This window comes from Columba livia, chromosome 6 (assembly GCF_036013475.1).
Source record: "Columba livia isolate bColLiv1 breed racing homer chromosome 6, bColLiv1.pat.W.v2, whole genome shotgun sequence".
Lineage (NCBI taxonomy): Eukaryota > Metazoa > Chordata > Aves > Columbiformes > Columbidae > Columba > Columba livia.
In genome coordinates this window covers 13,780,833-13,805,026 of record NC_088607.1, presented here as the reverse complement: position 1 = coordinate 13,805,026, position 24,194 = coordinate 13,780,833, and the positions used below count along the sequence as shown (strand labels likewise).

The following is a 24,194-nucleotide window of genomic DNA, read 5'->3' as shown; positions in this document are numbered from 1 at the left end:
AAAAACATCTTGACATCTCTACTGACCTATTTCTCACTGTAATCCTCGTTAAACTGAAAGTCCCAGAAATTGCATATTACTTCAGCTAATGATGCCACACAGTTAGCTCCAGTGGAGATTCTGGTATCAAACCACCCTTCACCATGCAACCCACTAATTGAAATTTGTAATTTGAATAACCCCAGAGCATATCCAGCAGTTCATGTGCTATTAATTTTGAGGCTGACATAGGGGACATGACATGGACATAAGAGCTCAAATTTAAGTGGTCTAAAATAAAGTTTATTTTACTGTTACAATATATAATCTCTTATCAACACAACTCACAAAGTGTTTACAAAATAATCTCATTTTCTACTGCATTTTAAACACTACTTTTATACAAACTTTAAAGGTAAAATAGGAATTTGTAGCTAGAAATATTTCTGTTACATTTTTTAGAAGCATCACAAGAATTACTTCAAAAAACTTTTTCTTATGGTGTCATCTTCGGAGGCAAAACTGAATGTTTACTGTAAAAACCTGAGGAAGGATTCATGAAAGCTTTCTTTAGACAAAGGATGTCAGTCCTCTTAGGTGGACAGTGAGCAAGTGCATTTGAGCCAACTTAGGTGCTCTGAAGCTCCTTAAAAAGGAATCTCCTCCCCTTCCCTACACTGATATAGGGAATGAGGGGTGCCTGGCGCATGACAGGAGCTGTCGTGAATCCCCACGCTGATGACCTCGTATGCAGCAAGACCATGACACACAAAGCTCTGGTCCTTAATGGTGCGCAAGAAATCTTAAACAGAACAGAATTTGAAGTATTACAGTTGCCACAAAACCTAGTATTTTAATATGTCGAAAGTTACCTAATATCCTCTGTGAATCTGGTAGCAACAGGCAAGTGTTACATTACTCAGCCCTGGTTTCCACTACAATGCACTAATACATATTAGGAGGAGTGGGAAAAGCTACCACTGCTGCTAGAAAGGAATGTGCTAAAGTGAAAGGGTTTATGCTCCTGCCAGTCAACAGATTTTACATGACTGCAGAATCAGGCTGACAGTGATTATTTTACATACAACAAACAGGCAGAAAGAGGTGCTACTTTTTTTTTTTTTTCATGCATAGTTTAACCAGCTTATAGCCAGCTCATCTCCATTAAGACTAGAGATGCATGAGCCACCTTTTGGTATAAGCCAAACTACCAGCAACTGTATTTCCAGTGCAAACAAAATTGTCTTTCTTCATGAAAAACTAAATTTAATGCTACTTCTCAAAAAACAATGCTTATGATGCATCATTTTCTACCTATTTTGGTCTGTGTTTCTAAGTTTCTTTCCTCTCCCCAAATCGCATCCCAAGACAGATGATCATGTTACATTTTTTTTTTTAGGCAAATGACTGTCTCCTCCCCAGAATAAATCATACTGCCCACTGAAGATCATCCCTGAGAGCACTGCTCTAGCTAAACACTTACAAAGTAAGTGATATCTCATAGCTTAGAGGAAAAGGACTGCTCACCTCGTGAGATCTTGTGGTTTTAGGAAGTAAAAAAAAAAATAAAAAATGCAGCTACTCTGAGCATTTAAATTCCCTGAGCTGAGTGAAATTCGAAGACAGTAATTTGTAACACAAAGCATAGCAACATCTATAGCTGTACTTACAGAAGCTGTAATTTTCTACAGTGGTAATGTCAGACACTAAATTACAAGCATACAGCAGTTAGTGGTGGTTCCTTTTATTTGCTTCCTGCCACAGGAGATACGATGACCTTCTTTGGTGAAAAACAGCAGTGACGAAGCTTGATGAGCCAGATTCTTTTGCCTTCTGATGTTCTAGTGATCTTTAAGTCACAGCTAGTGGAGATACTACCAGGCCATAGTGCAGTACAAGTAAACCATCCTAGAGAGAAGAGAAGAGAAAAACTGTATCATCACATCACTTCACCTTCTCCACGAGGCATTTCTGTCTCCACCTGGTACGACATTCACTGTGCAACAGAACCTCAGCTTCCGTGTCTCTCACCATTTTATACCATGTCCCTTCCATATGGCAAAGACAAGTTTTGAAATATCAAGGCAAATAATTATACTCCCCTCTGCTCTCTGAGATAGACAAAGGGTTAAAAATAATAATAATAATAATAAAAAATAATAAAAATAATAAAAAATAATAAAATTTGGTACTTTGCTTTTATTTTAAAGTTAAAACGTAATTATTTTATCTTCATACAATAGGGTCTCATTTACAACTCATGCTGCTTTCCACATGATACTGTGAGGTAGATTAAAAAAAAAAACCCACTTAATTAAGTAGTTCTAGAAGGTGATGCCAAAAGCTGTACTGGAAGAGCACAGACTACTGCTACACATTCATTAAGTAACGAATATAAGGGATAAAAAACCAACCAAACAAAAAACCAAAACATACAGCAAAAACCAAACAACCAAATCCACCAAAACCAAAATCCCCCAAAAAACCCCAAACCAAACCAAACTATTAGTCATGTTTCTCATCTTCTGAGACAGCTCCATCCATATAATAAAAAAATCTTTCACCTGTGAAACAGGACACTTCCCAACTCATTAGTCTCACTTATGTCACTTAATTCACACAGTCTGCTTCCACCATTGATTCACTGGGAATCTGACTTGTTGCATTAGACCTATTTATATGGACAGGCTTTAATAAAAGTTTTCTTTTGAAGAGAACTGCATTAATCACAACTGACATGTTAGAACTTCTACCGTATTTTGCTTCAGACGTTTTTGTCTATTAACATATAGAACCTACGATATGTTCCAGAGAAGATACAGTTCTGTGTGAGGAGGTATATCAGCACATTAAAGAAAAATCTTTAATAAAAAAGTTAATTACAAAAAAACACCACCACCACCAACAAAACCCACAGTAACAAGACTGCTGCCACTTTCTGTATTATAATACATTATCAGTAGAAAGCACTATATTAGTCTAATCACAGTGTTTTGGAAGAATACACATAATTCTAAACAAAAATTTGTTATCTATGTAAAAATGCTTTTGACTGGTTGGTGTACCCTCAACTACTCAAAAAAATCAGAGCCATTTTGCATCGGAGAAAATTTAACATTAAGAAATTGATCTCAAAAAGACTCAAGAGAATGTGCTTTTCCACACCTCCATGAAATGCTCTTTTTCTTCCCTTGGGAATTCTTTTCAGACAGTGCCTATCAATACCTTTATGTTCTGTCTGGAACACGATCTCTTATTAGAAAAATAGCCTTGTTTTGTCTCTAGTGCCACAAAGCCCTTTCAGCAGAAAACCATCCTAATTGCTGCTGTGTACAATTATTTTACTTGTTCTTCTACCATTAGTTTTTTTGTCTGGCAGCTAAATGGTGTCACTGGAAGGAAAGCTACTGTTCTAGGGGGGGAAAAAAGAAGTACAGTATAACATTTTCAAGGGAAAAATAAAGTGGAAGAGCTATTGGAGTTTTCAAATGTGATGATGAAAGAAAACAGATTCATAACAAGGGAGAACAGATCTACAACAGTGATACTTTGATCAATTTAGCCAACATGCTCATTTAGTAGGACCTGAAACTGCTCCTGGCTATAGACTTTGTCATGTATTTAAAGAGAAGTTTAATATTCCAAATCAGGAAAAGAGAGCACTAAAAAAGGAGCCTATATTTAAAGAATGGCCATACCAGGGCAGATCAAATGGCTACTTAGCCCCATGGTGAATGTCTAGATAAAAGCATATGAAAAGAGCAAGTATGCTACCTTTCTATATAATTTTCCCATTTCAAAAGCCTTTCTCAGGAATTTCCTGAGTAGCAAAATAGCTTTCTAGCAAGCATCTTCTCATGATTTTTCTTCTATGAATGTGGTCTGTCACTTTTAAATCTATAAACTTCTGGCATCCACAAGTCAAATCTAAGGGAAATTAAACCCAGCTTGCATCACTGGAGATGGTGATGTCAATCATAAGATCATGACTGAAAATCCATAAAAAAAGGGATTAAAAATGCAGGCACTGAGAAAAGTGGATCAAAGTATTCAACTGTCAAAAACAACCAGAAGGGTCATGTTGGAGAAAAAAGGACAGAACATTAAAACACCTATCGAAGAGACCACGTTCAGGCTACAGCAAATATACATGTTCCCTAACTGTACAGGTGATACAAACAGCTTCAGAGCAACAGCAAACATGCTGTGAGTCCCACGCAGCTTAACTTTTGTTTAAAGGATGCTTAAAATGAGAAAGGAGGGCCTGCTGGAGGAGAGATGCCAGTCAACCTTAACTTCAACAGACTGGAATGGAAAAAAAACTACAGGTTTTTTAAAAAAATATGTACCTAACTTGAAATCACTATATCTTTGAAATTGGGTCCATCTTTCTGAAACACCCTGTTATTTTGTTCCTGCTTACTAAGTTTAATTCATCTTCTCATTCTGTTCATAACCAGAAATCCACTGCTAACTCATAAAAGGATAAAAGAGGAGGCAGGAGCTTTAGCTCATTTACTCAGTGCCTAGTATAAAGTGCGATGACCACATTTCAATATGAAGATAGGATCCTGATCGTCCTCACTTCTTGTTAGGTAGAACAGGTACTATAAAGTTACTTATGAACATCTTGGCACACAGCATGTTGTTACACCTTCCCAAACATAAACTTCCTCTTTGTGCCTGTTAGCTACTTCAATAGAGAAAATAAGACTCATTCAAACATCCTTTTTTTAAGAACTGTGGTCAAAACAAGTTCTCTCCATGCAGAGTTTCCTAAAGGAAAGAAATATTTATACAAGACAATGCTACAACCTATTATTTGATGAATGAGTTTTCAGAAGGTAATTTGGCAGTAGGACATTTAAAGAAATTATCTATCTACACAGGAAATAGTCCTGTTAAACCAAAGGCCAAACTCACGACAATTCCTTCTATACAAAGAGAAGTTGGGAGTTAATCCAGTACTGGCACTGCTTACTCTGTAATCAGTTACTTTTTAAGTATTATACATGTATATATACGTTCAGCTGCTTTTTCTAGATACTGTTCTTAAAAGAAAATCCAAACAGAGAATGAGCTCTTGCTGCTTATGAAAAATTTTAAATCAAGCTAGCTCAGACACCCCTAAAAAAAAAACAACAAAAAAAGGCAAAATGAAATATGAGCCTTTCTTCCAGCAAAACTCCATAGTTCTTTGCCATACATTTGTGAACCTGATGCAACAAAAAAAAAAGAAAAAAGGGAAAGGATCCTACCTGTTACACCCAGCTATAAACTTCAGAGTGGAACTGACAGACAGAAACATCACGGTATATACACCTTTTGATGTTGTAAAAGCAGCAGCAAGAAAAAGTGGGGCCACTTTCCAAATTCAATATCCCCATAGCAAAGAGTAAAACACTTCCGTAGCAGATGTGTGCTAGAGGGTCACAGTAATTAAATTATATCACAGCTTTTACTGCATAACTCAGGAGAGACCAAAAAATTACAATGGCCTTGGGTTACAAAAAGGTGAGAGTCACAAAGAGAGCATTATAATCTGCCAGACCTCTGTGCCAAGGGCCAAGGACATAAAGGAGTTGCTCTTTTTAGCTTTTCCCATGTGTGAGCTCATTAAATCCATCAGTGGTACAGAGTTCTGAGGAGGCCAGTGTCAGACAAGTGAAAACAACAACCAGCTCAGATCATGTTGCATTTATGCAGCAGAGGGTAAGAAAGTAATGCAAGGAAGAAATACATTATATAGCTAATAACAAGACTCCTTCCTCAGCTACTTGATCGAACTCTTAACTACTGGCAAATCTCAATGCCTGGTAACAAAATTGAGCCTTTAAAAAAATTTCGTCAGTGCCTTTGATCTCTCCTTGCAGTAAATTCCACAAGTTTTACACTGTTTTAAAAATTAAGCAAAAATTCTGTGCAGCAATTTTTTTTTATGTTTTTGCCCTAAACAGAGTTAGAAATCCCATTTCCAAGTAATTAGAAAGATTCAAGCAACAACCCAATTTCAGAAATGTTTAAATATCTTGAGCTCTACAAGATTAAACAGGATTTATTCCTGATTTTTTTTTAGCCCTTTGTCTACTACTCAGAAAGTAACATGTTAATTGTTTACATTCCACCACTAAAATTAGTTGCCTATTTACTCCAATTAAAACAACCCAAACAGGTTACTATGGGGCATGTATGAAGAACATCTATTTTACAATATTTGATCTTCCCACACCTGTTGGAAAGGCACACAGTTATTCAGTGAACTAGCTAAAATCCTGCTAGTTTACACCTGCAGGAGACTTCAATTTACTGAGGCTTTAAGGCATCACTACACATTGTTACTCAGTATGGAAAAAAATAACCAAAATCTTCACAAAACCATCTTGGGCATTTAAGAACCACTCTAAAAATTACAGTGATTATGGCCCAGAAAAATAAATTACCCACAACATATATTATGCTGTATCGCACTGGAAGAAACTTCCAGTGTGAATGTTGCCAAAGAACGCATGTTAAACTTAATGCCTTTGGCAAAGAGAAGCTTATCTGCTTTTGAATCACTTTTCTCAGCAAAAAGAATAACTGCTGACATGAATGAAGTTGCAAGTGAAAAATGTGATTCAGAAGAGCAGTTATTTTTCTCCTCCAACAACTGACTGTATTAATCTGTTTAAAAAAAAAAAAAAAAATCACAATGTTTATTCCTTTAAATGACTTTGTATTGCTTAAGTAGCTACTGAAGCTATTTTCTTTGCATGAAGTGTCTACGATGAATCTCAGAAACTGGTAAGTGACAATGGCACTTCTGAGGAGTGCTTCAGCATCCTAGCAAGAGCTGTCGGGGCACTCCAAGGTCCAACACTCTTGGAAAGGCTGGAAGGTTATGATGGCACAAGAGGTCCTTGGAACTCAATGCGAAATCCATCAAATGTTCCTCTGCATTTGTAGTCTCACTGGGCCAGAACAGTTATGCCCCTCATTGAATTTCAGGTCTCGGTGAAAAAAAACAACAACCAACCCCTACCATTTTAAGATTTGAACTCTTAATTTCTTTTTTTTTTCCCCCCTCTGAATGACTATCTAAAAACATTATCTAAAAACTTTATCTTTCAAATTCCCTGCCAAAAGTGATTATGAAAGCACAAGACTTCACAAAAAGCTAAGACCTTTTTCTGTTTGTTTGCCCAAGAGAGCAGGCTTGCGAGAATTTATCACTAGCATACTGATTTTGTAATAATAAGACTTGAAACATCACTGGAGAATGTATCCTGAGATAACTGTTCTTTTTGCAGAGCTGCTGACTAGTACTTAGCCACTAAACATCAATCAGGCAGACCCAATTCTGACAAGAAATGAGACACTAAACTCCAACTAGGCAGATCCATTTCTGACAAGAAATGAAACTGATGCAGTTTTCCTTAAAGTTCTTCTCCAAAAGCATTTTTCATACATTAAAAGCTTTTGTGCTAAGATGAAGTCTAAAAGCATGTACATTTGACTATAGCTCTGAATTGAGAAATAAATCATCTCCCTCTTATTTACTGATGCTTTTACTAGAGGGTACTTCCATCACCATGCGTTGATTGCTGCATTGACTTAAAATGAAGTCATTACCTTAGAAGCAAGTTTTTTACCAGTGCCACTTCTTCCTGACTTCTATCCCCTGCTCCCCAAAACAGGTTAGGTACATTTTCATTTTTTCTTCTTATTATATAAACAGCTATGACATCAAGTATGGCATTTATTGCCTTTCACTGCAGAAACAGAGGTACACACCCTAAGCCTCAAAGATTTTTAATGTTTACTAACACTAATTAGCATGAGCCACACAAGTCTGCCCTGACCATGGGATCCCTCCTGGTTACTCAAATCAGGTACTGGCGATGCAATGTCCAAGATACCTTGAAATCAGCTTTTCACTTCTTCCCTGACACAGAAGTCCCCCTGTACCATGAAAGGGCTCAGCAGGAAATTTAAATGTAAAAGATTGTGCATGTATGTGCACAAACAAGTAGAGAACTGAATTTGCTACTATTTCAGCCTGACATCTGCTTAGATTCCTTTTCAAATAAAATACCAATCTAATTCCTATTTCTCCCCCCTGTACTAAATATTATCTTTTCAGATTTCAAAGTTTAGATTATTCTACAATTTACTACATATTATGATTTTATATCTATCTTTCACTATGCACTGGCTAGACTGCTTCATCATTTTTGTTGCACTTCTAAAATTTTGTGACCTTTCCCGTTATAAAGATGCTTGAAAAGATTCCCAAGGAAATTAAAAAAACCTGCTTTCTTATTTGCAGAAGCAGCAGTCCTTAAGACAGTAAGTTATGAACAAGAAGCAGCTGACTATACACTCGTGCTGTGATCAGGACTGGTATAATATGCATCAAGCATATTCATTGCATTCATTACTGTGTATCTTTGGTTTGTGCTTTTATGAGCAAGTTCATTCCCCTGACCCAGTCACAAGGACAGCTTTATTTGGGATGCTTCAGCCCTTTGATTTCTTAAAGAGATGCAATCACCAGGGAGGAAAACAATAAATGTTAATTGAAAGAAAGGTTGGTATAATTTGTCATTGATAAGACAGCAACTTGTTTCAGAATAGAAAAAAATGCACAAAAAAAGCTCACATCCAGATCATCCAAGCATCAAGAACACTTTTAGCACATGGTAAACTTCTCAGCTCTATTTGCAATATAAAAAACATTTTTCATAAGCTGGAGATTTTTTTTTAAGTGACTTCTTCAGAAAAGATGGTGCTATCTGATAGCTTAAGAAAGAAGTCTTCTACTGTAAAACAGAAAACCTGGAACAAAGCCCCAGATGCCACACACACCTGTACTGCACTCTCTCCTATGGCTTGACGAATTTCCCTCAGTGTCTGGTAGTGTTCCAGCAGGTGATCACCACATATTATGTCCACCTGTGAAAGAACACAAACATGGTCAAGTTCAACCTGTCTTCGGACTAGCAAAACAGTACCAAAGCCTTTTACGTGTCATTAGAAGAGTTCAAGTCTAGCACGCTAGACACTAAAGCTATCTTTACCTTTGTTGGCCCAATGTACTTAGCATGCACAGCACTAATGTGCTGCCCTAATGCTGCCCACCTCACACACCTAACATGGGGCTCTCTTCTGGAACAGAGAGGATTATGGTTTCACTCCCAGTTTCGTGCATCTACTGAAAAAAAGCTGTTCAGTAATAACTCTGATGAATTTAATGGGAATTCAGATCATGTATTAAAATGATCCCACAAACATCCAGAGTCATTAATCAGTTGCAAAAGAGGGCAAGTTGTTTGTGCCACTGACAGAAAATGAGCCATTGTTTCCCCCACTCTCACCTTCAGTAAGAAACACATGAATAAGTCTGCTTAATATGACTGTTTGGAAGAAGTGTTTTAATAGAAAAGAACAGCTCACTGTGTGCCACTGTCAGTGATTACTTCACACAGTTCTCCTTCAAAATGCAATCCATACTTCTGTGATGCAAGTGAAGGGCAAACTCAGCAATTCTAAACAATGTCCTCTGCTGCAGCTAAACTATGCCAATGATGCCTACAGTTCTGGAGGAGGCACTTCTGCTAAGTAACTGCCCACAAAACCAGTAATTTTTTTGAGAAAAAAAAATAAGTCTCTTTATAAAATTACTATGAATTCACTGTGCATAATGTAAATCCAGTCTGTAACATTCCATATTAGAGCAGCTAACAACTAACACAGCACTCTCTCAACTACAGCTTGGTTACAGTTGCCTTATAAGCAAGGTCTAGATAGGGAAATGAGAAGGCTCTCCTCTGTGAATTACAATGACAAAACCTCAAAATTAAAGTTAAGAGCATTGAAAATGAGCTCTCTGGTTTCTGCAAGGAAAATGTCTAAGCTCTGCCACTGCAGTATTCAGGGAGCATACTGCAATATCATTACATATTCTCTCATATGGCCACTTTCTGCTAGAGGAGGCACTCTGTGTTCAGCTATTCAATTCCCCTGGATTTATGCTCTTCTGCACGCTGACCCGCTATCTCTCTCTTGAAAAGACTGAGGAAGATTTATGCTCTGTGCTGCATTATTCTGAGAATCAGGAACACAGGAATTCTCCTTAACAGCTGAAAAAGGACTAATTCACTTCACCATTGTATAGTATGACAATGACGCAAAACACTCCGTTCATGTTAGGTTGAATCTTAATGTGAAGATTTAACTGCCTAGTGTTATTTCTGCTTTTAGCTTCTAGGAGGAAACCAGCAAGTAAAAACTAATCTGGACATAGCATTAAACATTCATTAGATATTGATCCATACATACACACACGCATATATTTAGTATCCACATTTGATGTATTTAACACAGAACCTAAAAGATTTTCTTTTTTGAAAGCTGTTTACAGTTATTTTTGCTGTTTCACATTCATTGTAGCCTCTGTGGTCATTACTGCAGCATTCAACTCCTTCCCCTCAAATCAATGCAATAAGTTTCTTTAGCTTTATTTTGAGGATATTTTTATTTGTTCAAAATATCTAATCACCACCATCTGAAAGCTACAGAGACTCTCACTGAGAGGAAACCAGCAAATGAAAATACATTACTTCCTTAGAATGATGAATAATTTATATCTGATTTGCCTTGTCACCACTGAAAAGGTAAACAGAATGAATAAATACTCATTACTGAGGCACACAGTCATGCTGTATTGTCTCAAGCAGTTACTGCTGTATGAAAACACGGCCTTAACTCCAAAGGCAGAACTTCCACCATTTGCCTATTCACATCAGTATCAGCTTGATCTCCCAATAATTGACAGCTTGAAGAATTGTTTGCACATTATGAAACTCCTGCACCTTCTCAACTGAATGGTTGCTGAAGTATATCAAAGAAATGAAAACTGGTTTTGATACGCAATTCCTATCAAAATGATTGAGAAATATGAAGTCAAATTATTCTGTATTGTATTCTGCTCCTTTGAATTCTTATTTGGAGGCACATGTCTACATTTGCAACTATACCTTTCATTTCTAAGTATTCTAATGAAAATCTAAACACGTTGCAAATGAGCTGGGAGAGTTGTTCCTCACAGATCACAACATTTCAAATGTTTAATTTTTTTATCCTTACTGCATTAAAAAAAACCACAAAAAAACCAACTAGCATTACTTCTAGACTCAAACAACGTAAATGTTCTGTTAGAATCGCAGGCATTACACTGGATCAGTGACCCTGGAAGTGCCACTACAAGTGGGATACCTGACAAGTAGGGTCCAGATCCATTTTTCTTCTGAGGAATTTCTCCACATGTCCAATTGTTGCCGCCCCTGAAACACGCACAAACTTCTTTTCCAAAGGCTGCAAAGAATAAACATAAGATTTTAAGACAATGTACATTTTCAGCCATCATCACTCTTAAATCCCAAACCCAAGAGAAAGGCTCATAACAGAGTAAGACAGCTTCAATTTTCTGGACCCTTCTCTCTCTGATCTGCTTTCAGAGTACCTCATAGGAAAAGGACTAAATATGTTTGAAGACTCCAGGTTCAAACTCCCTCCTGTTTTTAACAACATTTAAAAATAAACTACTGACTTCAGTCCTATTTCACTATTGAAGTACTGGAGAATGATACTTGCTATCAATGCTGCATAGAAATTAGTATTACACAGCATTTTAAGAACTTCACACCACAGATAAGCATTTGCTTATCAGAAGCACTTGAATTATTTCCTAAAGTTTCCTTATTAAAAAAAAAAAAAAAATCAGGCTTGTGTACCAAACATGGTTCAGATGATAAAGCCATGTCATAATGCAAGGAGCTTAACTCCTTTAGCGTTCTAGAAGTATTATGGCTTGGACTGGAATCAACAGTCCATGACATTCCAGAATCAATTAAAACACACTACTATGAGAACACAAGGACAAGACTGGTCTGAAATATTTTTGTATAATTTCTAAATACTTTCACAGCAAGGACTGCAATGACAAGACATTTGTTATGCAGCCTCAAAAATTTTAATGAGTTTTTCTTCTGCGGATGAAATTTTAAACAGCTGACTGGTGATACTGGCAGCTCAGCAAAGAGGCACAAAGGCAGAGCAGATGAGTGCATTCAGTGTGATAAATGGATTACCTTTTGTGTCAATTAATTGGATTTTTATGTTGACTTCTCAATAGCTGTGATTTACTATCCAGGTTCATTGTACTATTTAAATTTGAAAGAAGGATCAGAAGGTCATGGACAACCCTTGAATTCAATCATGAATTTAAATATGTGTCCATGATAACTGTGGCTTTGGAACAATAGTTTGATTTATTCATGCACAAGAGCTAGAAATGACAGTCACATATGATCTAGGCAACCATGCTGCTGCAAGCTTGATGAAGCTGAGTTTATGCTTCCTGTATGTATAAATCACAGGTTATGGCCATGTACCTTGTAACCTGTTCTCTCCCTTCTCCATCCTCATTAAAAGAAGAAAAAAAAGGTTGAAAACCCTTCATATATGAAGTTCAACATCTAGTTTAGAAAAAGAAGACAGATAAACAGATCACTGAGGACAGAGAAATGCTAAAAATGGATCAGGGTATGTTTATGAGAAGTGCATATGAAAGAACATTTGGAAGGCTGATGAGTAAACCTCTTGGTCATGAAGTGGAATAAAAAAGAAGCATGAAGATGGAAAGTGTAGTGAAGAAAATAAGGATAAAAAGGAAGAAGAGATACAGTGAAGCAAGGGTTTAACATACAGCAAGGAATTGCAAAATGCTGTAGAAAAATACTAGTTAAAAGATATGATATTTCTTAGAACTCATATAGATGATATACAAGTCTAAATAGACTCATAAGATGAGTGGCACTTCAGTCTATGGACAGTAGGATTATGTGTGGCACAGAACTATTCCTGTGAGTAATGGAAGTAGCCTTTCATCTTCAACATCCTCAAAACACTACAGTTAAAATGAACAGGGATATTTATGGCTTAAAGATGAAACAAAAAAAAAAAATCCCCAAAACCACACAAAAATTCCCTTTCATGAATCACAAACACTCCTTAATGATGTCTGAGCCAGGTGTCATTTTTAAAAGGCAACACTACTTGCACTGGAATGGCATGTTGCAGAGAAAATAAGTGTCTGACAAATTTCAATATTACAACACGTAAGTTAATCAAATGGTTGAACTGCCCTCAGTCATTCTTCTATGGCCCAAAATGAACAAGACAAAAAAAACAAAGCAGAAAGAAGGGCAAATATGAGGCAGGAGGAATGGAAGGTGATACAAGAGCAAGAAGACGAAAAAAATAGTGTGAAATCTAAAGGTAAAAAGAAGGAAAAAGTGCTGGGTAGCTGTAGGGGTGTAATAGAGGAAGAAAATTCACTGCAGACATTTTCAGGAACATTGCCCCCTTCTACAGATGAATTTTGTTTTACGAAACTACGCTTGTATTTTGTAAAAATTCTTATTACTGTATTTTCAAGTTTGAAATTGCCTCCTAAGCTCTGCCATAACAAATTAATTACTATTAAAAATAGTACGAATAACCACAATCAAATCTAACGGTTCAGATTTGTGCCTGAAAATGTATTGATTAGAAAACAACTCAGCTGAAAACATGACGGGAATTAAAATGGTACACTTAGGAGAATTAATATTTAAAGTTACTAACAGGTGTTTTTCTCAAACTTTTCAACAATAAAATTTTTCTGCTAACTGTACCAGTTAGGTGTCTCTTATATTTTATTATTCTGTGTCATCCCATCCTTTGAGTCCTACAGTTCCAATGCAATGAAAGATTAAATGCAACATACACAGAGTAATTTAAAATTACATCTCATTGTTGCCCTTCAACAGAGTATTGTTTTCTAAATGTTTAGCCAAAATACTGGAAGGACACACTCCAAGTATCTCTGAACTACATCATACGAAACGATGAAGGCAGCAAACAATGTGCACTTTCTCAATGAATTTGTACCGAAGCAGCTCAGTAAGAAGATCTGTATTGGAAGAAGAGTCTTCTTCCTTGGCAGGGATTGGGAACGCTAATTGTTTAGCAGAACAGCCACTGTATAGTTGTTAGTGAAGGGATGAAGAAAAGAATAAGCTTTCTGATGACTAAGGAAGCGTATAATGCTACCTAGACAATCTGTATATTTTTTTGTTATATGTTTAAACACATAGCAATTTATTGTACTATTTTTATAACTCAGGCTATGCTTCCTCTGAATAACCTATGCAAGCTTTCCCCTACAAATAGAGAAACTTTTCCAAAAACCAGTATTTTAGACAATGTCTTCACCTTTGTTTAGGATTCCAATAAAAGCCATAAGAGAGCACTTTTTGGAGAGAGATGCAAGATTAACAACCTAGAATCACTGAGGTGAAATTTCATCAGTATTGTTTCCATTTTCCCCACTAAAACTTTAATTACGTAGCCTCAGAAGCATTCTTTTCCTATTCTGTGATGCTATCCAATAATAGGTTTGAAAGCACTCTGTAATTCAAGGTTGGTTATTACTATGCTGATGAAAGTTCAGGTTGCACTCAGTGTAAGAAAAACAAACTACATTAAATACATTCAGGTTATACATATTTCTGAAGTAAATCATAAGAGAAAAATTCAAATCACATCTGCACCTTAAAATTCCCTGTGCCTTCGTTAGCTCTGAAAAACAAGAGAAGAGTAAACACAATCAATACTGCTACAGTTAACAGTTATTAACACCCTCAAGCTCTTTATTATAATAGTCACTTACTGATTTAGTAGTCTAGCATATCAAGCTTATTTTCCCAATCAGGCTCTTCCTTTCATTAAACTCTAATACATGAGATAATATTAGACTGAATTTATCTTTTTCTCCTACCCTTTATTTTGAACTCAATTTTTCTCGTGAATTCAGCTATTTATGACTTTAACATTTGCCTACATGAAATGGAAACAAACCAAAACAAAACACAGCCTAAAGCCATTTTGAAACACAAGACAACACTCATTTTCATAGGAATAGGTTGTAATGTTAATGCTACTTAAACATCCATACTTCATCATCCTTGATATTTGGAACTTTAACAGACAGTACCTAAGAAGTTGCTTACAGAACATGCCCAACCACAGAAGAGGATTTCTGGGCCAGTTGTTGGCCTTCCAGACTGTTTATACCCCAGGATTAATGCCAATGCTATCTAGGAACTCAGGAAAGCAGCAGGTGTCTCTCTGGAAGGTGAGATACACACAAAGGTGGCAAATGACCAAATTCTCAGCTGGTTTCAACAGAGATTCATTGATTTGCACAGTCTGAACATGTGATCTGTTAATACTACTGATTGTCTAGACTCCACATCACCATCTCATAGTGCAATGTACAAATTTCTCAATTAATTAAGCCCAATTAATGACATTTCACTATTCCTGCAGTGCAGTAGCAAGTATGTACACATGAGAAGAAAAAATGCAGTATTTCATTGCACTGAAGAGGTAAATCAAACATCACTCTAAATCGACTATACTTTTACTGACCATTTGATAGCAAACAAAGGTATCTGTAACGCTTGTGCACGCCACACAGTAGCGTGGCACTTCAAGTTATTGTAATTGAGTATCTCTACCTCTAAACATGTACCAGCTACCAGTTAAGTAAAGCTGTCATCAAATTCTACTACTGAAATGAAATGTAAAGTTACTAAGAAACAACCATAGAAAAGCTTTTCCATTACAGCTCACATTTTCTTTGATACAGTTTCACAGTCACAGGCAACTATATTATATACTCTAAGGACACAATACAGACAGACCTTCAAAGTAACAATTTCTGCTGGCTGGTCCAATCCACTCCAAGTTTTCTTTAAATAAAGAGCTTTCTTAATCTCTCATTGTCAAGAAAAGCTCTTTGATTTTTACCTTCAAAGGGGAAAACATATTAACCCTTGAACATATAAAGCATAAAAGAAGATCAAAGGTAGTCAGTAAAATAAATTGTGAAGTAGATGCTGTTAAGCCATCACCCTTTTTCTGTTAGAAACATTCTGTGTTTCCATCCATATAAGTAACAGAAACATAGCGGACACTTTCACATAGTATAGATGGTATTTGCACAGTGTTACCTGCTTTGCTGCCAACACTGGAACAGAAGCTCAAAATAAAACTACCAGAAAAACAAATACAACAGTACAGGTTCTAAAGTAATTTTGTTCTACAGACAGGCAGATAAATGTTAACTAGTTTTGAGATTTAAGTTGCCCAACATCTTCCTCTTGCTTTGAAAAAAAACCCAAAACATACTTGCCGAGAATCACAGGAGGGGGAGAAGTAACCAGGAGACTTTCAGAGTGAAGATCTAACCCAAAGTATTTTCACTACAATGAGTTCAAACTGTCTCTAATCCTGCAGTCAAGACAATCTAAGGACACTCTCCTATAGAGTCACCACATGTTCCAACCTGAAAGGGTTGCTAGGACCCTGTATTAATTATATAATGTGTTTTAGACCACATTCATTATAGGGAAATAAGCCTTTAAAAGTACAATTAAAAATTATAATTAAGTTTTGAGTGTACAATACAAAATAGTCACACGCTGAAAAGCTATATGTCTTTGTTTTCCTCTCCCATTCAACACAAGGCTCTTGGTTTTACTTATGACAATTGTGCTCTTAATACTAAAGCATTAATTTCCTCTGTCTCATTTCTTCAATTCATGAATGTATTTCCATACCATCCTACTCAGCAGAATGGCAGTATAATACCATGTTTAAAAAGAGGAACCTGAGACAGACTGTGTTGAAAGGTAACTAAGAACTCTAAGTGCCCAATTTGGAACATAAAAGATTGGATTTGTCTGCAGAACACTAGATACAACAGCTTTAGTCTGACTCCCACTGCTTTCAGCTGTGCTTGCAAGCATTCAGCAATTCTGCAAGTTAGGCATACAGAAAATGAACAATGGAATTAAGCCAGGTATGTGGATTCGCAAGACCATTTTATAGAACAGTCACAGATTGTTCCCTACTGGTTTAGTTTGAAGACCTTATCTTTTCTTCCTGCAATCCCACTTCTCACCCATTTAAAGAAATAAAAAAACCACATGATGGGCAACACTTAAAAAAAAAAAAAAAAAGAAAGCCAACAACATAAAAAACCACACATCACTACCTACCTAGCCAAATTTTACCCATGAAGGAAATTTGTTCTGTACTCTGAATAAAATAAGACATGGTAGAAACACTGGACACATTGAAAGACTGGGACATGATATCTACAAGAGTGAGACTGAATCAAGATGGTATGCTTTGTTGCTAGAAGTTCCAAATTTCTGATGGCTTGACTTAATTTGTGTAATAGTTTGCTATGATTATGTATTGGAGTCCTCTGAACATTTTGTTCAGGCAAAGTCAGGCCAAAAGCGAGCACAATCTAGGTAGAGAGGCAAGAGTTGCAAAAGACAAGCTGCTTCTCTTCCACAACTGAGGTTCTGCACAGTATGACACTAGCAAAGTAGTTACAGCTTTCAGTCCTTTCTCAATTACGCTCTCTCAATCACTAACATATAAATTTACACATGGCCAAAGGAATACAATTTATCTTCCTTGTGTACCTGAAAACAACTGAAGTGTTGGGGCTGGATTTCCCCCTCACAATCCGTGGCTAAAGGAGAGTCCTGATACAAAAGCTTCAGCGTAATTCATTGAAATCTGGGAAACTGTCAGCTAAACTTAATAGTGGACCACATTATTATTGCCACCTATAACATTTACAGGAACATTGCTCTTGCTGCCCAGGTTGCAGTTGCTGAGTTACATGAGCAAGTTCTAACATAGTCAGCATTAATGGTACTGCCACCTACAGGGATTAAGGAACTTTAAGAGATAGATATTTCATAATTCAGCTTACTGATACTACATTACTCCGTTAAAAATAAAACAAACATGTTAAAGATTTAAAACTATGCTTTTTAGGAAACTGTTGTCATAGAAAGTCACCTTTCACATTTAGTTATCTACATCATCTAGCTATGCATAGTTGGCTATTGCTATTGCACAGTAAGTTAAAACCAGCTCTCCATCTGCTATTTGAGATGGAGGAAATGCACATTCAATGACAACTAAGCCAGTAACAGTCCGACATACACAAGCAGCACCCTCACGTCACTGACTTGCTCTTACATTTGCCCACAACTCACCCTATGAACTCCAGAAGTATGGAGATGTCAAGTTCTGGTGGGATCCGGAACACAGAGCCCAGAACTTTTCGAGGTCTTCCTCTGCTTGCTGGAACTGGCTGTGGGACAGCTAAAATATTCAAATAGCCAAAATGCAAACATAACTTGAAATAAAAGCAGCATAAGATGCTAAAACACGCCAAGCAAAACAGATAAACAAAACATAAGCAAAAAGGGTCTGTGCAATTCATTCTATTTTCTTACTACTAAATCAGCTCTTTATACATTTCATGTTGTGTATCTGAACCAGAGTTTTATTAGCTTCCAGCATGGCACTTCTCCAAAGAGCTGTTTATTTGATAGTAATACAAGAAACAATTAGACTAATTCCTCATCTGTCAACAGACTTTGAAGTTCTTATTTTTACCCCTTGGTGATGCCCATAATTTAAGATCAAGAAAATAAAATTAACACACATATATATATTTCCTGGTTGCTGACAAAACAGAATGTGTTTAAAAAAAAATCCAGCCACAATCTGGGTTTAACTACTGCCTTTTCCATCTATTTTTGTAATTAAGAACTGTGATAAGTTACCGTAATCGGGCAACCAAGAATCTCGTATTTCCAATACTACATATCTTCAGTTATAAGCTAATATTTCAAGGAAAGGCCTTAAGAATAAACGGTATTGTAAATATTTCCTTAACAGTATTCTCTAAAGTGATGACAGCTCACCTGGTTTGGGCACTTCTAATCCTCTTTCTTTATAGAAGTCATGCATTTGTTTTTTCTCTCCTGAAAATAAAACAAACCAAACACACACACACCAAAGCAAACAAACAAACAAAAAAACCCAAACACCACAGTAGACAGCAGATTAGAATGTTATTTCAGATGCTGAGAATATCTATCTAGTTTCCGATGCTCAGAGCAGTAAAAACTTCCGAAGTTCCTACAGACCTTCACCATAACTAGTATTCCAGATGAGGCTGGGACACTTAAGATACCATGACTAAGAGTTTATTAGTAAAAACTGGAAAGACATGAGAGAGGAGCTGGCCATTAATCACACTGAAATAACTGCAAAAACTAGCATTATTCTGGCTGTCATGACTCTATTTTTATAGCATCTATAGGCTGTCATGACTGTATTTATACCATCTATAGTTCATATATCTATATATCTATCTATATATCTCTATCTATCTATATATCCATGAGGTGTGTATATTTCACTCAGTCCACACAGGCAGACCATACAGATTCATTAGCTCCCCAAGTTCAAGGGAAATGACATGACAGTGAACACACTTAATATCGGAAAAATAAATGTGGAAGTGTGGAAAAAAAGAAAAGCATTTGAAAGAATCAGTCTTAGCACCTTTTTTTTCAACTGAGGCAAGTGAACTTGTTAAATGTAATGACATTTTCTGTACTTAAAAAAGAATATGAGGCATGGCTGTGAAATATTATCCAAATGTTTGTCTGGATACAGTGACACCTGTGTTTCATGAGACAGGGTACATACAGATACCCATAAGAGCATTTAGCAGCCAGAAAGACGCCAGTTGGCACAGTTAATTAAGTAAGATTTATAATCAAACATTACAAAGCTATTTTAAAGAACTAAGAATAGAAATGGGGCATTGAATTACTGTTTTCTGTTCAGTTATCTCTAAATTGATATAATAAAGAAAGGGACTTACTTTCCTCCAAATTGACAACTAATTTATAGACTATGTCTTGCAGTTGCCGGTCCAGTCTGTTAAAGAGAAAAACCAAAACAAAACGAAAGAGCCTTTGGTGCAATACAGCATGGTTTGAAATTGTAACAGAGATGCTAAATACACTGTCGAAATACAACCTACATAAAGAGAAGAGTAACAGAGCAGCAACTCCACATCTGCCTAAATTAATGTCCTCACAGCAGGGCTCTAATAGAAGAAGCCATGGAAAGTTAAAAGCACCAACCCTCAAGAATTCGTGAACAGTTCAAGAAACTAAAACTCCATTCTCAGAGCTAGTAAGTATACGATGCCAACAAAGCTTTGTCTAAAAGGAAATCAAAGTGAATAGTGAAGATCTCATATCACCTGTAACAATAAGTAAATATATAAAAATACCCAGGGTGGGGGAGTAACAAACTATAGAAAGGGATACAAACTAGATAAAACAAGAAATTTAGTATTTTTATCTTTGCTATTGAGATGAAACTTAAACAAAGAACAAATGCATTTCTTGTTCCTTCATTTGAAATAGGAAAGCACTACAAGTCTGTAAAACAAAACATTTAAAAGCAAGCAGCAAAACATGGGAAAAAAGATACCTATAAAAATAACATGAACTTGTTACCTGATATTATAAAGGGGCTGTGTCTGATGTACAACGATGTTGCATTTTGGACATCTGTTGCTATAGTAGAAGTGTCTCACTATGCAGCTTTTACAAACTGTAAAGAAAAGAAACCTCACAAAAGTCACATGTCCATTATACAACACCATCTGTTTAAGCATTAGAAGCAATTACATCCAGACTTCTCAATTAAAATTTGTCAGAAACAAAACAAAGCAAATCTTTCAACTTTAAAACTCAAGTAAACAGCAGCTTTCTGCCTGTACAGGATACAATGCTTTTGGATATTCAGTTAAGATTATTCACAGGAATAACCCTAGTCCAGTTAACACAACAGCAGGTGTTCAATGTTGTAATTGTGTTACCAGAAAAAAAGGAGAGCTGACTGCTGCAGACAAAAGGTCTGCTAAAAAGCACCCTACAAGCAGTTTCAGTAGAAAAACCAAGGTAAGAAATTATAATTCTGCCGTTTTCATTGTATTTCACATGTACTTTAAAAAATTGAAAGGAAAGCTAATGAGTGAAAACATCCAGAATAAATAACTTACTATTGAATCAGCTCCATGTCACCCTGAACACGAACTTTTCCACAACATTTACCAGGGAACTTCTCAGAGATCACCACAATTGCACTCGCAACATTATGCTGTCACTACTAACAGCTGTGCATTTTCTTAAATTACAAACGGCACTGAACATTACATAGCATAGATAAAACTAGTAAGACAGAGAAAAATATGAGATTTCCCTCTAAGTAGTGTTAGCAGCTGGAAGGACCAGGAAGTTGAGATTCTTGAATTCAGGTGGGAACATGGGTGTGGCTGAAAGATTCAGCTCACAGAAAGTATTTTATTAGCTTTGAGAGAAAATAGTTCTGTTAGCAATAGAAAAACTGCTAAGACAACAGAAAAAAAGAGGGGAAAAATAACAAGACAAGAACATTGAAGTAAGTTTTTTTTTTATTCACCTATTTCTGTTCATCAGTCTATAGACTAACTGTTCCATGGAGGCACGTAACAATTTCTGTATCTGAAAATTTATTTCCACATGGCTGCCCACTTAGTTTTGTGAGCTTACAAGCTGATACCACTAACAACTTAGGAAACTCTCTAGTCCATTGCGAGCAGGGTCACTCAACTTTCTTTTCTCAGCTACATACCCAAATTCTTACAGCCTACTTAAAAACAAACAAACAAACAACTTTTTCCTTAAGGAACAGAATAAATACAATACACATTCACATCAAACAGAGAATTATCTTTTTGAAAGCAGAATATCTCGACAGCTAACCTTTGTCTGAATTTGCAACTAAACTCTTAAAATGACAATACTGATACTTACAGGTGTGCAGACATTCTGTAATAGTTGTAGCATCAATAAAGTAACCTTTGCAGATGGAACACAGGATGTAAGGGGTCAACTCTGCGAGGTTTATCATACGCTACAAACAAAGACATTTTGCAAGAGTTTGAATACAAAGGCTAAGCCATGAAATTTCCTGATTGCAGCTTCTAGAAGAAGAATTCTTCTAGAAGAATTTAATCTAGTCATCTAAACCAACCCTTTTGTGAATGGCATGGCAATTTGTTTCATGAATCATATCCAAAAAGCAAACTATAAACTGCCCTTTTAGGAAGAGTTCTTTTGGATAACTCTAACAGAATATTAAATAATAAGCAAGACTGAAGTGGATACTGGAAGCAAATAATACCATTATTTGAAAATGCTCAGCAAGCATGTTGGGCCCCCCAATCAAGATATGTAACTAGTGCTGTGTTTTGTTTCTACACACAGTTAGGGGTTATAAAATATATATTGAAGCAAAGACTAAAATTTCAGTGCTCTGAATTCTGGTTACTAAGCACATTTATCAGGAAACATACAAATAATTTCACAAGTCTACTATTTCAAAAAAGAACAAATTTATTTGATAGCAATGATCTGAGATCTGTCTGAGAAAGGTAACACATGAGATTATGTTCCACTTCCTCTAGCCTCAAAGTTAGGCTAAGGGGCTTTATTTCTCACAATGACACCATTCTTTTTGTCCACATGCCACCATTTACCACTCTCCCAGCTACACCAACAGTTTGTAGGGGTTTCGTCTAAATGAGACAAAAAAAATGAACTTTGTTAATAATAAAAAGCCTATTACCATACAGCTTACACTGCCTAAGCAGGGGTCCAGACTCACACCTGGAAGTCTTCAAAAGTCTGTAAAAGCACGTAAAAGTTGAAGTCCACTGCTTACAGGACCTGCCTGAAAACTGACCTCCCGCAGACACCAGGCCCCACCTGAAGACGTTGTGTTTCGCTCCCAGCAATCCCAGCAGCCTCCCCACAGCAGGGCGGGTTGCCCACCACACCGCCTCGTGCCCTCCTCACGCTCGCATTCCCACCCTCGCCTCACAGCTGTCCCCGCGGTGCCCTGTTCCGCACCGGAGCCCGTGGGCCCCCGCCCGGGCCGCCCCCTCCATCCCGGCTGGTCCCGCCGTTGCTGCCGCAGGGAGCGCGCGCCCCCACCTCGAGCCACACGCGCCCCGCGGGGCACGCCGGGAGCGGGGCCCGGCGCGCGACGGAGCCGTTGCTCCGGTGGCGGCCGGCGCGTGCCCTCGCCTCAGAGGACGCTCCCCCTCACGCCCCCCGCCCCTACCTCCCGGTCGTCGTCCGAATCGAGCTCCCCGTCGTCCGTCCCGAACCGAGCCCCGGCGTCACCCTCGAGCTCCTCTTCCTCCATCTCCTCTTCCTCGTCGTCTTCGTCGTCGTCCTCATCGCCGCTGGACTCCGAGCGGCTCCGCTCGAACTCGAAGGGGAGGGAGCGCGACCCCGAACAGCTGGGAGCCCCCTCCATCTCCTGATCCTCATCGGCCGGGACCGCTCCTGCTCCATCCCCGGCCGACAGCCCCGAGACCACGGAGCCAACCTCCACCTCCGTGTCCATAGCTCAGGGTAGGGGGTGGAGACCAGGGCAAACGCGGGACCGTGTGCTGGCCGCCCGCGGGGCAGGGCGGGAGCGGTAGTCCGCCAGCGCAGCCCGCCCAGCGCGCGTGCGCGGTAACGGCGCGGGGCGTGATGGGAACTGTAGTTTTAGCGGGCATGGGCCCGAGCCGTTGCGCATGCGCTGAGTCTCAAAGAGCTGTTGCTTGTAATAGCTAATAGCGCTTTTTTCCTACGGTCTTTTTACATTTGTCGCTCCTCCAGCTACGAACTAGGCGGCTTGCTAATGAAGCGCAGGTAGACGTTTAATTTATCACACAAGCACATCAGTCACAATATACCTGTCTCATTCAAAAAAGGTTTAAATTCTATAATATCAACAAATCTGTGGTTACCAAACACGAATAAAAACCGCAACATTCGAAATTCCTGGAAAACCAAGTGAGCTAGCCATTAGTAATTTAATTTGGAGCAAGGCCCCTAAGGGCACACGGTCCCGAGGCCGCCCTGGGTCTGCTCTGAGAAGGGCGCTGGCAGTGGCTTGTTGACACCACGCCAACCCATTTCTGAACGAGGCTTTTCGCATGCGCACTCCCCAGGCACTGCTGAGCTCCGTGATTCACGTCCGCGCAGACACTACGCAAAACTACACCTATTTAGCGGCAGGACTCCCACAGTACAGCAGCCGCTCCACAACCGCTCCGACAGACTCAGGCCACCCCGCTGCCATAAAGCGCTCCTGGCGGTGTCGCAAAATGAAGTCGCGATTGT

At 37.9% G+C, this 24,194-nt stretch overlaps 1 protein-coding gene across 2 annotated transcripts; it reads right to left on the bottom strand.

The window, feature by feature from the left end:
- Positions 1 to 260: 260 nt before the first annotated feature.
- Positions 261 to 23,501, bottom strand: PCGF6 (polycomb group ring finger 6). 2 transcript variants are annotated; one of them, XM_065067140.1, is made up of 10 exons: positions 23,140 to 23,499; positions 21,828 to 21,927; positions 20,487 to 20,583; positions 19,841 to 19,896; positions 18,870 to 18,929; positions 18,153 to 18,261; positions 14,616 to 14,643; positions 11,236 to 11,334; positions 8,827 to 8,913; positions 261 to 1,887 (listed from the first exon to the last, which is right to left on the bottom strand). In XM_065067140.1, the coding sequence occupies exons 1-10, from the start codon at positions 23,425 to 23,427 to the stop codon at positions 1,831 to 1,833; spliced, it is 981 nt and encodes a 326-aa protein (XP_064923212.1). In that variant the 5' UTR covers positions 23,428 to 23,499; the 3' UTR covers positions 261 to 1,830. The 2 variants fall into 2 exon arrangements, 1 of the variants encoding a protein (XP_064923212.1); XR_010473462.1 differs by lacking the exon at positions 14,616 to 14,643 and having other exon boundaries at positions 23,140 to 23,501.
- Positions 23,502 to 24,194: the final 693 nt, after the last annotated feature.

Bases quoted from the DNA above. Each gene is read 5' to 3' on its own strand.
- PCGF6 (XM_065067140.1), bottom strand. From the start codon at position 23,427: ATGGACACGGAGGTGGAGGTTGGCTCCGTGGTCTCGGGGCTGTCGGCC. The intron at 18,930-19,840 runs GTAAGTCCCTTT...TTTTATTTTCAG, and splicing joins AGTTGTCAATTTGGAGGAAA to GAGAGAAAAAACAAATGCAT. The intron at 8,914-11,235 runs GTATCCCACTTG...GTTCTTTCACAG, and splicing joins ATCTGGACCCTACTTGTCAG to GTGGACATAATATGTGGTGA.